Here is a 13,173-nt window from a genome sequence, read left to right as displayed (position 1 = left end):
AAAAGGAAAGGGAGATTCCTTTTAGAGTCACATGCCCTGAAATACTACCATTCTGGGCATCTGCTAGCAAGTCTGAAATGTTATGATTCTATTTAATTAAGGGCCAGAAAGGCAGCTCTTTAAGGTAGGCAAAGTGTTTTCTTCCCTTGAATGAGTAAATGAATGAGAGTAAGGAGAAGGTAGATGAGTGGTGTGTTAAAATTTTAACTTTAAATCTCTCCCACATGCCTAGTGTCTTGTACAACGCTCTGCACACACAGTAGGCACATAACAAATGAATGAATGAAAGAACATGATAGAAGAGAAGGCAAGTGAGTACCTGGTAGCTAAGATGTGAGGGAGAGAACTATTCCTATTTCCTCTTTGCTCCTACTGATGACAGGATACTCCACAGTTTGGGGGCAGCTAGATGGTGCAGTAGATAGTGTTCTGGGCTTGAACTCAGGAAGACTCATTTTCCTGAGTTCAAATTTGGCCTCAGATACTTACCAGCTGTGTGACCTTGGACAAATCACTGTTTGCCTCAGTTTCCTCAGCTGCAAGATGAGCTGGAGAAGGAAATGGCAAACCAGTCTAGTATCTTTGCCAAGAAAACCCCAAATGGGGTCACGAAGAGTCCAACACAACTGAAATGATCAAACAATAACAGTAACAAGGTCCTTTCCAATAAAAAAAAACCCATTTTGTGTCCATTCCTAGTGTTTTTGCCTTTTTTCCCAGGAATGGAAGTAGAGGGTAGTAGGTGGTTACAAAGCTCATGGTTTGACCAAGGAACCTTGTAGATTTCTATTACCCTTCCCTTATCTCTTTTTTTCTAATTCTTTTCTCTCTCCTCCCTTTCTTGAGGGATTTGGATTAGTCTCTTCCCCCAAAACACTCCAAATTCAGAACTAAGCTAACGATGTCTTTATTTTAGGAACCATTCTGGTACCTGATGTAGTGTTTCTTAGGGTTCCCTTAGGACTGATAACTTCCTCTGATTGGCAGTGACCCCAAAAGTTGCCCAATTTCATTCCTGGGAACCTTTCCCTAAAGACCAGGCTCTCCTTTCTAACCCCACTTTTCCTGTCACCCCTGCCCCTTTACATCCCACCCTATTCCACAGGTGCTGAAGGGTTTTCCTGAGTGCTTGCAGGCTGACATATGCTTGCATCTGAACCGCTCTCTACTGCAACACTGCCAGGCTTTCCAGGGTGCCAGCAAGGGCTGCCTTCGCGCCTTGGCCATGAGGTTCAAGACCACACATGCACCTCCAGGGGACACACTGGTGCATTACGGGGATGTCCTGACCACACTCTACTTCATTTCCAGAGGTTCCATTGAGATTCTGCGTGAGGACATTGTTGTGGCCATTCTAGGTGGGGTGCCCTAGGGCAGTCCAAGGCAGGGAACTCAGGGGGCCAAGAGAAAGAGGGGCCCTTTTTAGACTCCCAGCCCCAGTGTGCTCATGCATTCCTAGAGAACATGTCCTAGCATCTGCCCCATGCCTCTCTCTGGCCAGATCTCTCTATCATTTGGGGCAGTATCACATATGTCAAAAATGTTGGGGCTTCCTCTGGGAAGAGACAGGTCATATTGAGTGGTTTTCCCCATCATGGTTGAAATCATGTCATATAAAGATTAATAGAAGGAACCAAAAATCAGAGCCAGCCTTAAAATGGAATGGACGTTAGGGGGTCCTCCCTCTTCACACAAAGGGTGGATGTCCATTTGTTGGAGATATTGTAGAAGGGGTTTCTATATAAAGAGACACCTCATGCTCGATGGCTTCTCTATCCATTACACCATGCTCTCTCTCTCTCTGTCTCTCTGTCTCTCTGTCTCTCTGTCTCTCTCTCTCTCTCTCTCTCTCTCTCTCTCTCTCTCTCTCTCTCTCTCTCTCCCTCTCTTCTTTCTCTCTCTCCCCTCTCTTCTTTCTCTCTCTCCCCTCTCTTCTCTCTCTGTCCTCTCTCTCTCTGTCCTCTCTCTCTCTCCCCTCTCTTCTTTCTCTCTCTCCCCTCTCTTCTCTCTCTTTCCTCTCTCTCTCTGTCCTCTCTGTCTCTTCTCTCCTTTCTCTCTCTCTCTCTCCCCTCTCTTCTTTCTCTCTCTCCCCTCTCTTCTCTCTCTCCCCTCTCTTCTCTCTCTTTCCTCTCTCTGTCCTCTCTGTCTCTTCTCTCTTTCCTCTCTCTCTCTGTCCTGTCTGTCTCTTCTCTCTTTCCTCTCTCTCTCTGTCCTCTCTGTCTCTTCTCTCTTTCCTCTCTCTTTCTTTCCTCTCTCTCTCTGTCCTCTCTCTCTCTCTCTCCCCTCTCTTCTTTCTCTCTCTCCCCTCTCTTCTCTCTCTGTCTCTTCTCTCTTTCCTCTCTCTCTCTTTCCTCTCTCTCTCTGTCCTCTCTCTCTCTCTCTCTCTCTCTCCCCTCTCTTCTTTCTCTCTCTCCCCTCTCTTCTCTCTCTCCCCTCTCTTCTCTCTCTTTCCTCTCTCTCTCTTTCCTCTCTCTCTCCCCTCTCTTCTCTCTCTTTCCTCTCTCTCTCCCCTCTCTTCTCTCTCTGTCCTCTCTCTCTCTGTCCTCTCTCTCTCTCTCTCTCTGTCCTCTCTCTCTTTCTCTCCTTTCTCTCTCACACTCTCTCTCCATATATATAGATATTTATATATACTAATTGTTCATAAAAGCAATACACAAATGATCTGTGACTTTGTCAATATTGGGAACTCCCCTAGGACTTACTTGTTAAGTCATAAATGCCTCTTTTTGGGACTCCATCCAAATGATAACATTTATGATTAAACAGGTTAAGTCCTAGGACAGTTATCTCAGATTCAGAAAGGTTAAGTCAGTTGTCCGAGGTCACATAAGAAGCTTACCCCTAAAGCAAGTAAATGTTGGAGATAGGATTTGAACCCAGTATACAGGATATGTCCAAGATGGGATTTAAATCCAGATCTTTCTTACTTCAAATGGCATACTGTATCACTCTGCCGGGCTGTCCATATAATCACAGGTCCTGTTTATACAGTGCTTTAAGATATTATATATATTTTTCCCAGTGAGAAAGATCATCCCCAGAAGCTTAGCTGCCCAGATATAGGGTATATTTGGGTCACAGTTACTTACATAGACCATCTGCTGAGGCGCAGAAGGGTTGTGATCTGTACTGATGGAGGAAGGGATAGTGCTGATGCAATAACAGATCCCTGAAGGTTTCAAGGTTTTTGTTTTTGTTTTTAACAGTTAAGGAAGCTGAGGCTCAAGAGGTGAAGTGCCATAAGCAGTCACACAATTCCTCTTGTCTGAGAGCCAAGACTAGAACCAAGATTCCTGACTCCTTGTGTGTCCAGCATTCTTTCCACTGGACTGGAAATGGGAGGGAAGGGAGGGAAGCAGGGAAATAAAGAAGATGTAGGATCATAAGACCATCAGTCTAGAGTGGGAAGGGTCTTTGGAGGTCATATAATCCAATACCCTCACTTTGCAAATGAGGAAACTGAGGCTTAGGGAATGCCTTTCCCAATATCACACTGGTAAACAGCAGAGGCAAGATTTGAACCCAATCAGTGCCTTTTCCCCATGCCACATTGTCACATGTATGTATGTGTGTATACGTACACATCATTGTATGTATGCCTGACTTGTGTATGCATGACTATATGTATGCATGACTGTATATATATGTATGACTGTATTACATTTTATGGTTGTATGTTTGTATGCATGACTGTATTGTGTATGTATGCATGACTACCATATATACTTGACTATTATATTTGCATGGCTGTATATATATGTATATATATGCACACCTATAATATACATATCATAGTTTTTTGCCCCAGGAAAACTTACAGACCAGGTAGACAGAAAGACTACTCACATACGTATATAGGGCAGCTAGGTGGCTCAGTGGATAGAGTACTGGGCTAGAGTCAGGAAGACCTGAGTTCAAATCCAATCTCAGAAAATAATTAGCTGTGTGACCCTAAACAAGTCACTTTATACCTCATCCTCAATTTTCCTATCTGTAAAATAATAATAGTACCTACATCCTAGGGTTGTTGTGAGAAATGAGATAATATAGGTAAAGTGCTTTGCAAACCCTAAAGTGTTATATACATGCTGGCTGTGTTTCATGTGTCTAAACATGAAATATTTAAACCAGAGCATTTATTTTAATACCCAAAAGTAATTCCTTAAAATAAATTATTTGGGTCTTCCAAGTTAGGAGGGACTTTAGACAGTATTTGTTCCAGCCTCCAGCTCAATGCAAGAATTCCCTCAAAGCTCCCTGCAGGTATGACAAAGAGGGAACATTAATAAAGCCAGAAACTTGCCCCCTAAGAGCTCAGCCCAAGAATGGGCCTAGAACCCCTACCTTTTTTCAAGATACAGAAATGTATAGATATTTAAATTCAAAAGAAGGCCCCTGACTACCACTGCTATTTTCCACTCAAGTACCACCAGTCCTGGCTTGGAACCAGTTGATTGTTCCAGACACTTGATTTGGAGAAATGTGGAAGTGAACAGGATACAGCAAACTGGGGTTTAGGGTGGGAAAGACATAGGGGGCCAAAGGGTAAGGCAGTGTTTGAATGTTTACACATTCTGAGTTGGTAAACAATAATTCATAGTGCATTTTTAGAAAGTTGCTTCTCCCTTTGGGGCTTCTGTTTCCTCCTCTACGCTGAACTAGATAACTTCCTGGGTTCCTTTTAGCACTAAATCCATCATTCTATAATTCTATTTTGAAGCTGAGAGCAAATTTGATATGATATAAGGAGTGTTCTTAATTATCAGGCCTTTGCAAGCAGAGAACAGTTGGGAGATTCCAATGGCCTCCCTGTCCCCCCAGATATCTCCTCCATTGGCCTGCCCCAGGACCAGGAATTTTCACCATTAATCACCCATTCCTTAAGGATTAAAGATCTATTACAACTCATTTTTCCAGAAAGCAGACCCTTGAGAACACAGAAGAGTAGGTCTTGATAGGACTGAATGGTTAGAATTTGAATTGTTGGGTATTGTCCAGGTGGCTTCGCTGAGGGACTATGAACAGCCAGGGGCCAACATAAGGATGCATGGCACTGGGTCAGTATGAATAAAAATGTGTAATGCAGTGAGAAAAGAGAAGGGATACACCCTCTGTCCCTAAGAGTTCAGGATTCTATGATCCCTGAAAGTCTAGAAGCATCTTACCCCTAGTCAGCTAGCATTTCCCACAGAATTCACTCCAATAGAGCAATACTGGGAATGGGTAAGTGCCCAAGTTTAAGAGCAATCCTAGGAGAAGGTGGGTCAGAATTTAGAGGGTCTGGGAGGAAAATTTGGAAAGCAGTGCTTATAACTTGGAGGGCCAGCTATCTTTGGGGGTGACTTCTTGGGAGTGGAAAGACCTAGGCCAGACTCTACCCACAAGCACTTGTTTTTACCCTGGGCCAGCAGGGAAGAATGACATCTTTGGAGAGCCCATCAGCCTCTACACCCGGCCAGGCAAGTCCAATGCAGATGTGCGGGCACTGACTTACTGTGACTTGCACAAGATCCAACGAGAAGACCTGCTGGAGGTGCTGGAAATGTACCCTGCCTTCTCTGAGAGCTTTTGGAGCAAACTGGAGATCACCTTCAACCTGCATGATGTGAGTCAGAGGGACTGCCCAGGAGGCACACCACAAGGCAGGGGAGTTAAGAAAGCAGGTCAGCCTAGCAGCCCCTTCAGACCAATCCCCTAACTAACAATTCCATCCCCTAGGGCAAGTGCTAGAAAAAAGGATCCAGGGACAAGAAGCATGAAATACACATTAATTCAACTTTTTGAGTCAAATTCACTTGAGTGTGGGAGGGGAAAAGACCTCAGACTAAGACCCAGCTACATATGACAAATAGAAACCCTTGCATCAGTTGGGTGGGGAGGGGAAAGACACACAGAGACCCTAGGTCATTTCAGATGAGGAAGTAGGACAGGGTTAAGTACCCCATGGTAGCCTTCTATGTTATCTTATAACTCTTGCTAGCCTGGTATTAAGTAAGCTCAATTGTTTCTACCTGTTGAAGGAGAACAAATGTCAGCAGTTCCTAAATTAACTCTGTGCCCTCATTATGGGTATCTCCACCCTTGTTACTGTAACATCAGGCTGACTATTTACCCCTCCCATAGCCCATCTATCACCTTTGAAGAGGGCCCAGAGCATTCATCTCAGAAGATCTTTGTTGATGACTATCTACTCTGCCGAGTAAAGGGTTAAAAGAGGGAGATAATGTCAGAGAGCCTAAGTTCCTACGACTGGACTGGTTTGGGGCTACCAAGTGTTTGAGATGATGTGGTTCACGTGGCCACTAACACTGCTCTTGCACACTAAAAACTCCCAAGCTAAGGCTTCGGAAAAGTGAATTCCACCCCACCCCCACTACTCCAGGGGGTTCAAGAGGACAAGAAAATTCAGCCCAGGGTGAAAGTCATGAAATATGGTATAAAGAACACTGAATCTGACCTGGATTCAAATCCTGACCCTGTTACTTACTCCTTATGTGACCTGAGACTAATCGCTTCTTATGATCATACTTCTTGAGCTGAAAGGGGCCTGAAATGTCTTTGACACTTTTTCCACTTGCTGACTCCTTCTATGTTTCTTAAACTGTGGGTTGGGCAGCTAGGTGGTGCAGTGCATAGAGCAGCAGTGCAGCAGTCAGAAGGATCTGAGTTCAAATCTTACCTCAGATACTTGACACTCACTAGCTGTGTGACTCTGGGCAAGTCACTTAACCTCAATTGCCTCATCTTGGGTCATCTCCAGCCATCCTGATGAAGATCTGGTCACTGGATTCAGATGGCTCTGAAGGAGAAGTGAGGCTGGTGACCCATATAGCCCTCCCTCACTCAGAACAAAGTCAAGTGCAAGTCATGTCACCATTTCTCTGATGGCATGGTCTTCTTCGGCAACAAAGGACGAACACACATACAAACTGTGGGTCACAACCCGTTGAGACCCACACTTCAAGAAGTTTGAATTCTAGCACACCCCATGCATTTTAGAGATGAGGAAACTGAAGCCCAGATATTTAGAGACTTGCCAAGGAGTTAGCAATGGTTCTGAATGTTCACACATTCCAAATAGGCCAAGAAGAAATTCATATGGGTTTTATGGTGCAGATGAGGGCAAATTTAATACAGTTAATACTAAATACCCTAAATACCAGGCTTATGCATAAGCAGAGATTTGAACCACTCTTCTCCAAACTCAAAGCATTATACTATGCTGCCTCCCTTCCTGGGCCTTTACTTCCTTATCTGTAAAATAAGAGAGCTGGACTAGATCAGGAATCCCTGATCTAAACCTGGGGTCTACAAACTTGTTTTTAAAAATATATATACTTTGATAAGTATACTTTAATATAATCAGCTTCTTTTGTAATCATATATATCTTATTTCATGCATTTAAAAACTTTTTCTGAGGGCAGCTAGGGAGGTCCAGTGGATAGAGCACCCAATACCTGTGGACTGGCTACCTGCCAGTGCTAATGAGACAGGGCCTTCATTATGAGTTTGCATCCTGGAGGGCTTGACCATTCTCTACCATGCTGCTGACTCCTCATCTCCCACGTTGAAATTCTTGGTTGCTTTCTTCAAAACCTGGTGACACCAGGCCCCAACCCATCACCAGCCTGATAGTTGCAAAAGCTGGATAGACAGACAGACAGACAGACAGATAGATAGATAGAGATACAAATACACATATAGACACTTGGTAAGAATCATATTTCTGGACCCAGCTGCCAGGAATAATGGTCTGATCCGGGTTGCAAGCACTCTAAGACACACGCTAGGGTAGGAAGTTGATTGTGGGCCTCTTCAGGTTGACCAGTCCTGATTGATACTTTCCTTGCTATAGAAACTAGGCTTCCTTGTCCATTGCTTTGGGAACTAGTGCCCCAGCAGCCACCATCCTCAAGATCTCATATGCTACTAGACCTATTCTCCCAGTGAGAGTCAGAGAAGAAACAGAGGCTAGGTTAGGGTTCTTCTCTAATGCTCTTAAAAGCCCTGAGTCCAGCAGAGTTTCCTATCTCTGGAAAAGGCTCTCTATAAAGCACTGAATTTCTCAGTAAATCATCAGAAAGAGTATTAGATAGATATGAGAGACCCAGGATCCCATGAAACATCACAGAGGTCTCCAAAGGAGGCTTGCTAGCCATGTGATCCTTACAAGTCACTTAACTTCTATTTGTCTCAGTTTCCTCAACTGTAAAATGGGGATAATAATAGCACCTACCTTGCAAGGTTGTTGTGAGGATTAAATGACATAATATTTGTGAAAACACTTAGCAAAGGGCTGGTACATAGTAGGTGCTATACATGTTTATTTCCTTCCCATAATAACTGATTAAATTTCAAATGTGGTGTCATGCCATACACTTTTTAAGGAGAGCTAGTTGTTAAACATTTACTAGCATACCCCTAATTAGAGTACTTAAGGTTCACATTGGTGTGTAGAGGGGACAGAGCTAGCAGTGTAGTTATGTTGGGGATAAGATCTTTGACTGGCTACTGAGGGGAGGTGGAGAGATCCATCTCCCCATCTTCTTACTGGTTTACATGTAGGTCTTTGAGTTCATGTTACATTCCCCCATTTTGGAAATCTCTACTCTTGGCTTCTGAACTCTTTATCTCCCGCTCAGAATCAGTTTCTTGTGGTAATCATAAAAGGATCAGGAAGGGAATGAGCATAATCAAAACATTTATAGAGCACCTAGTATGTATAAGACATTGTAATCAGAATTGGGAGTACAAAGACAAAAAGTAGACAATCCCTGTCCTCAAGTACATTGTATTGGAAGTTAGGGGCAGGGTAGGTGAATGAAAATATACAAAGATAGGCAATTGCAAGGAAATTGAAGGACCTCAAGAACCTTGACAAGGCAGTGGGAGTGTGATCTGGGAAAGCATCAGGAAGGAGGTGATCTGGCTACCTGTTACACAAAGCTCTTGTTCCCCCAAGGTAGACAGGATTTCCCGATCACCACCCAGCCAGGACCAGGAGGTCCCCTACCACTGGGCCAGGCCTCCTCAATCTGTTCTAAAACGTTGCAAGCTTGGTAAGCAGAGCCAATCTCTCCCTTCTCCCAACCCCCCAGCCTCTGTCAGTATTGTTCCCCAGTCCCATCCCCCTCCCAGGAGTTTTTCAACCTCATCCTCTCTTTTTGGGGGAGGGTTACACTTAGCACATATCATTGAGGTTATCTCTCCGTTAGTGAATAAGAATCTCTGTTCCTTGATGCTCCTGACCCTGAAGGAACCGGCACGAGGAAGGGGTCTTCAAAAGCCTGGTCCCTCAACCCCTGATTCTTATTTTCCATTAATAACAATGCCTGGAAACCTTTTCCCTCTGGGTTGGAAACTCAGATTAGGGAGTATGTTTTTGAAGCTTTTAGTTCCTTTGGACCTCTCCCTTAACCTCTTCTTCTCCAGGTATCTCTCCAGGGCTGGATGCCATGAAACCATTGAGGAAGTCACCACTGACCCACCTGCAGGGGTCCCCTGCCAAGGCCCCATGGGATGAGTTCTGTAGCAGCTCCTTGACCAGTTCCCTAAGCAGTGAGCCTGAGACCAGACCTCCAAGCCCTTCCAACTCCTCCAGACCCAGGGTCCACACTCGCTCCCAGGAAGAGTTCTCTGCCAGCTTTAACTTCAACAGTCCCAAAGCTGATTCCCTAGCTCAAGCAGGCAGCAGTACCCGAAAGTACTCAGGTGAGTAGCTCTCCCTTCCCACAGACTGCCTCTATCATGGCAGGGGAGGAAGGAAAGTGGAGGGAATAGGAAGATGGTTAGGTAGGCAGAAACTGGCCTTGGTGGGTCAGATCAAGCCAGACACTGCCTCCTTCCTTACCCTGGTTTCCTCTTCTCATTTACAGCCAGAGCCAGGCTCCCAGGCACCCAAGATGTGTTTGAATTCTGGGCTGACCGTCCTGTAGCTCCCCATCGGATGCCTTCCCAGCACATACCCTTGGTGCACAGTCCCCAGGATGGAGGCCAGGATGGCTGGCCCAGAGATCTGGGCTCCAGGTTGGAGTGTCTCAGGACCCAGCTGAACAGGTGAGATGTTGGCTCCAGGACGTTTTGAGTGGGGAGCAAGGGGGGAACAAGAGGTTCATAGGCAGGCCTTGGATTTAGTGCTGTAAGAGCTCCTCCTATTGGTCAACAAGGGACATGGTGAGTCTCCTGGATTAACTTCTTCTTGACAAACCATAGAATCTTGACCTTGAAAATGGGATTTTAAAAGGCATCTAGTCCCTCCCAGGGAATCTTTTATATGCTATTTTTGTTACATTGTCTAGCTGTTAGGACTATACAATTGTGTAGATATATAGATTAAATAATGGATTTTAAACTTTTTGTGTCATGGATTCCTTTGCCAGTCTGGTAAAACCTGGAGACCCAATCCCAGAATGCTTTTAAATGCATAAATAAAATTAAATAAATATTAAAAAAATAAAAACAAAATACATAGGCTTACAAAGAAAACCAAAGGTTAGTTAAAAAAAAAAAAAGATGGTTTTTTCCCCCATTCAAGTTCCCTGATCCCCTGAAATCTAAGGAGTCTATGGATATGGATTAAACATAGAATAATTGATAGGTAAATACATGCATGCACACATAAAAGAAGAATTTATTAATCCCGCTTTGTGCCAGGCACTGTGCCAAGGGCTAAAGATATAAAAGTCAGCAAGACAGTCCTGCCCTTAGCCCCCAGAAGCTGGAGACAACAAAACAAAAAGCAGGGAGGGAGACAGCAGGTGTGGGTTAAATGTAGCAGTTTGGCTAAAAACATTGTAGCCATCAAAGCCCAGAGTAACTCTCAGGGCAGATCCCCACTCTCAGGTGGGGAGGGAGTAGGGATAATGGCTTGAATGTATATAACTTTCTTTTGCCAATAAATTTCCCAACCCAAACACCTTAAAACACAATTAGCTAAATGAATTCATTCAGTAGTGCCCCAAAGAGGGCCAGGGGAAGGGTCAGCCTCACAGTCAGCTTATTGGTGCCAGGGTTCTGCTAAAGGCATAGCAGAGTAGTGAGAATATTAAGTAATGAGTAGTGAGACACCTAAGTAATGAGTATCGAGAATAATATCTAGTGAGCCACTCATGGCTGGCGTGAGGGGTAAGAGGCATCCTTTTCAATCAGCTTTGCACCTGGGTGTCTCCACTCAACCCTGACCTCCAGGATCTCTCTGGCAGGCTGGAATCCCAGATGTCTTCAGATCTCAGCATAATTCTGAAGCTGCTGCACCGACATTTGTCCCAAGGGCCTCCTGCCTACGACCCTGTCTCTCCAGCCTCAGAGTCCCTGGACTTGTTTCCTCCTCCACCTCCTCCTCTTGCTACTGTTGCTGCTACTGGCGATGCTCAGGGCCCTGGACCCATGACGTTGCAGAGTTCTTTGTCTCGAGAAGACCCCATCCCCCCTGGACAGGTGAGCAGAGCAGACAGAGCATTTCCCCTCCTCGGTGGCCTTGGCAGGATGGACACTGCTCTCGCCTAATCAGGATCCATTTACAGGGATATTAACACACAGGCAGCCCAGAGCAAGTAACGCCAGGATGTTGATTCTTGCCTTACTCTCTGCCCTAGATTCTACTAATACAATAACTAGGGCAAGAGCTTGGGAGCTCAAGCATCATTAGAAAGGGTTTCAAAGAAAATTTCTTAACTAGTTCAGGGTCCCAGAGCTTGGATGCTGAGTACTGTGGCCAGAGGTAAGCAAAGAGACTCAGGATTTTCTTAGTCTTTTCCACTGAGGAATATGGGAACCCCAAACTGGAGCCAGGGGTGAGACTTGCCAGTGAAGAAGCAGTTACGTTCCATTGTGGGGGGTGGAGGAAGGAGTAAATCTCAGATCACCTGAGAAGCAAAAGTCTGTAGACTAGAGAGCCAGAGGCCAAGGTAAATACTCCTGGGATCATAGGTCAAGAAATGCCTCCCCCCACCCCCACACCCCAGTTTTATCCTAGAGAGGTGAGAGTCCTTTCACAAGCTAACAAATGAAGTTGAGGATAGCGCAAATCCTAGTCCAGGAGGAAAATTACAGATTATTAACAGAAAGATCTATTAGAGCAGTGTCAAATGGTAGGAGTTACTAAGTTCAGCAACCCCTTGACACTTTGCTCACCTCAAGTTCTATCTTATTAAACATCAGTTACTAATGCAGGCTATGGGGGAAGCCTGTCAGATTAAGTCTTGCTATGGTAAATCCTAATCTCCACCTGTGGCAGATTTAATTGGACACTTGCCTCTCTCTCCCACTACGTGCCCCCACCCCTGTAGAACCAGCAACCTATTAGCATAGAGATAACCTCTTCTAAGTGGTGTAGTGGATGGAGCACTGGGCTTCCAGTCAGGAAGACCTGCATTCAAATCCAACCTTAGCCACTTTACTAGCTGTGTAACCCTGGACAAGTTCTTTAACCTAGCTTGCCTTAGCTTTCTCATCTGTAAAATGAGCTGGAGAAGGAAATGGCAAACCACTCTAGAATCTTTGTCAAGAAAACCCCAAATGGTGTCACAAAGGGTCAGAAATGGCTGAACGACAAACCTTTTCAAGGCAGAGAGTGTTAAAAAGAGATCCAGAGGAGGTAGTTTGGGGTGTTAACAAAACATGTAGCAGGAGGTTGAAGATTCTACAAATTAAATCCTTCTAGGATGTGCTTTAGCAAAAGAGATCTAAACCTGACTATCTGCAGGACACAAATCAGTGTTTCCCAATCTTTTATTAGATTCTTTTTTTTATTACAAAACTAACGATCATCAGAAACAACATTTCAATAGTCAGTCAACTACTATTTAGTAAATGCCTACTATGTACCCAGCACCGTGCTAAATGCTGAGATTACAAAGAAAAGGTAAAGACAGACTCTGCTCTTGAGGAGCTCAAAGAATTGTACATAGAAAAAAAAGATTGTATATGAAACCTATATTGGACCTATCACTGTATATGAAACCTAATATTAACCTATTAACTTGTTCTGAATACGTTAGTTTTTTTTTTAATAAGGTGGTAATGAAACTGCCCCATTTGTGTCTCTGTCCAACCTTTTGGGTTTTTTTACATATTTTAAATATTTTATTGATGCTCTTTTATTTCATTTCTTTCACTGCCCACTAATTCATGGGCACACATACTCTCCCATAGAAGACCTTCCCTTAGAACAG

The 13,173-nt window shown here is 44.3% G+C and overlaps 1 protein-coding gene across 1 annotated transcript in view; it reads left to right on the top strand.

Annotated features, from left to right (window-relative positions):
* KCNH6 (potassium voltage-gated channel subfamily H member 6) overlaps window positions 1-11,527 on the top strand; it is a 37,259-nt gene extending 25,732 nt beyond the window's left edge. Inside the window, exons 8-13 of the mRNA XM_072638133.1 lie at window positions 1,106-1,358; window positions 5,412-5,605; window positions 8,964-9,060; window positions 9,434-9,712; window positions 9,877-10,057; window positions 11,203-11,527. Coding sequence (XP_072494234.1) covers window positions 1,106-1,358; window positions 5,412-5,605; window positions 8,964-9,060; window positions 9,434-9,712; window positions 9,877-10,057; window positions 11,203-11,506 — 1,308 coding nt within the window. The 3' untranslated portion in view covers window positions 11,507-11,527. The remainder of the gene's footprint in view (window positions 1-1,105; window positions 1,359-5,411; window positions 5,606-8,963; window positions 9,061-9,433; window positions 9,713-9,876; window positions 10,058-11,202) is intronic.
* The last annotated feature ends 1,646 nt before the right edge of the window (window positions 11,528-13,173 follow it).

The sequence above is a fragment of the Notamacropus eugenii genome, chromosome 2, assembly GCF_028372415.1.
Source record: "Notamacropus eugenii isolate mMacEug1 chromosome 2, mMacEug1.pri_v2, whole genome shotgun sequence".
Classification (NCBI taxonomy): domain Eukaryota; kingdom Metazoa; phylum Chordata; class Mammalia; order Diprotodontia; family Macropodidae; genus Notamacropus; species Notamacropus eugenii.
Note: the sequence above shows the minus strand (reverse complement) of the source record. Positions and strands in the feature narration are given on the sequence as shown.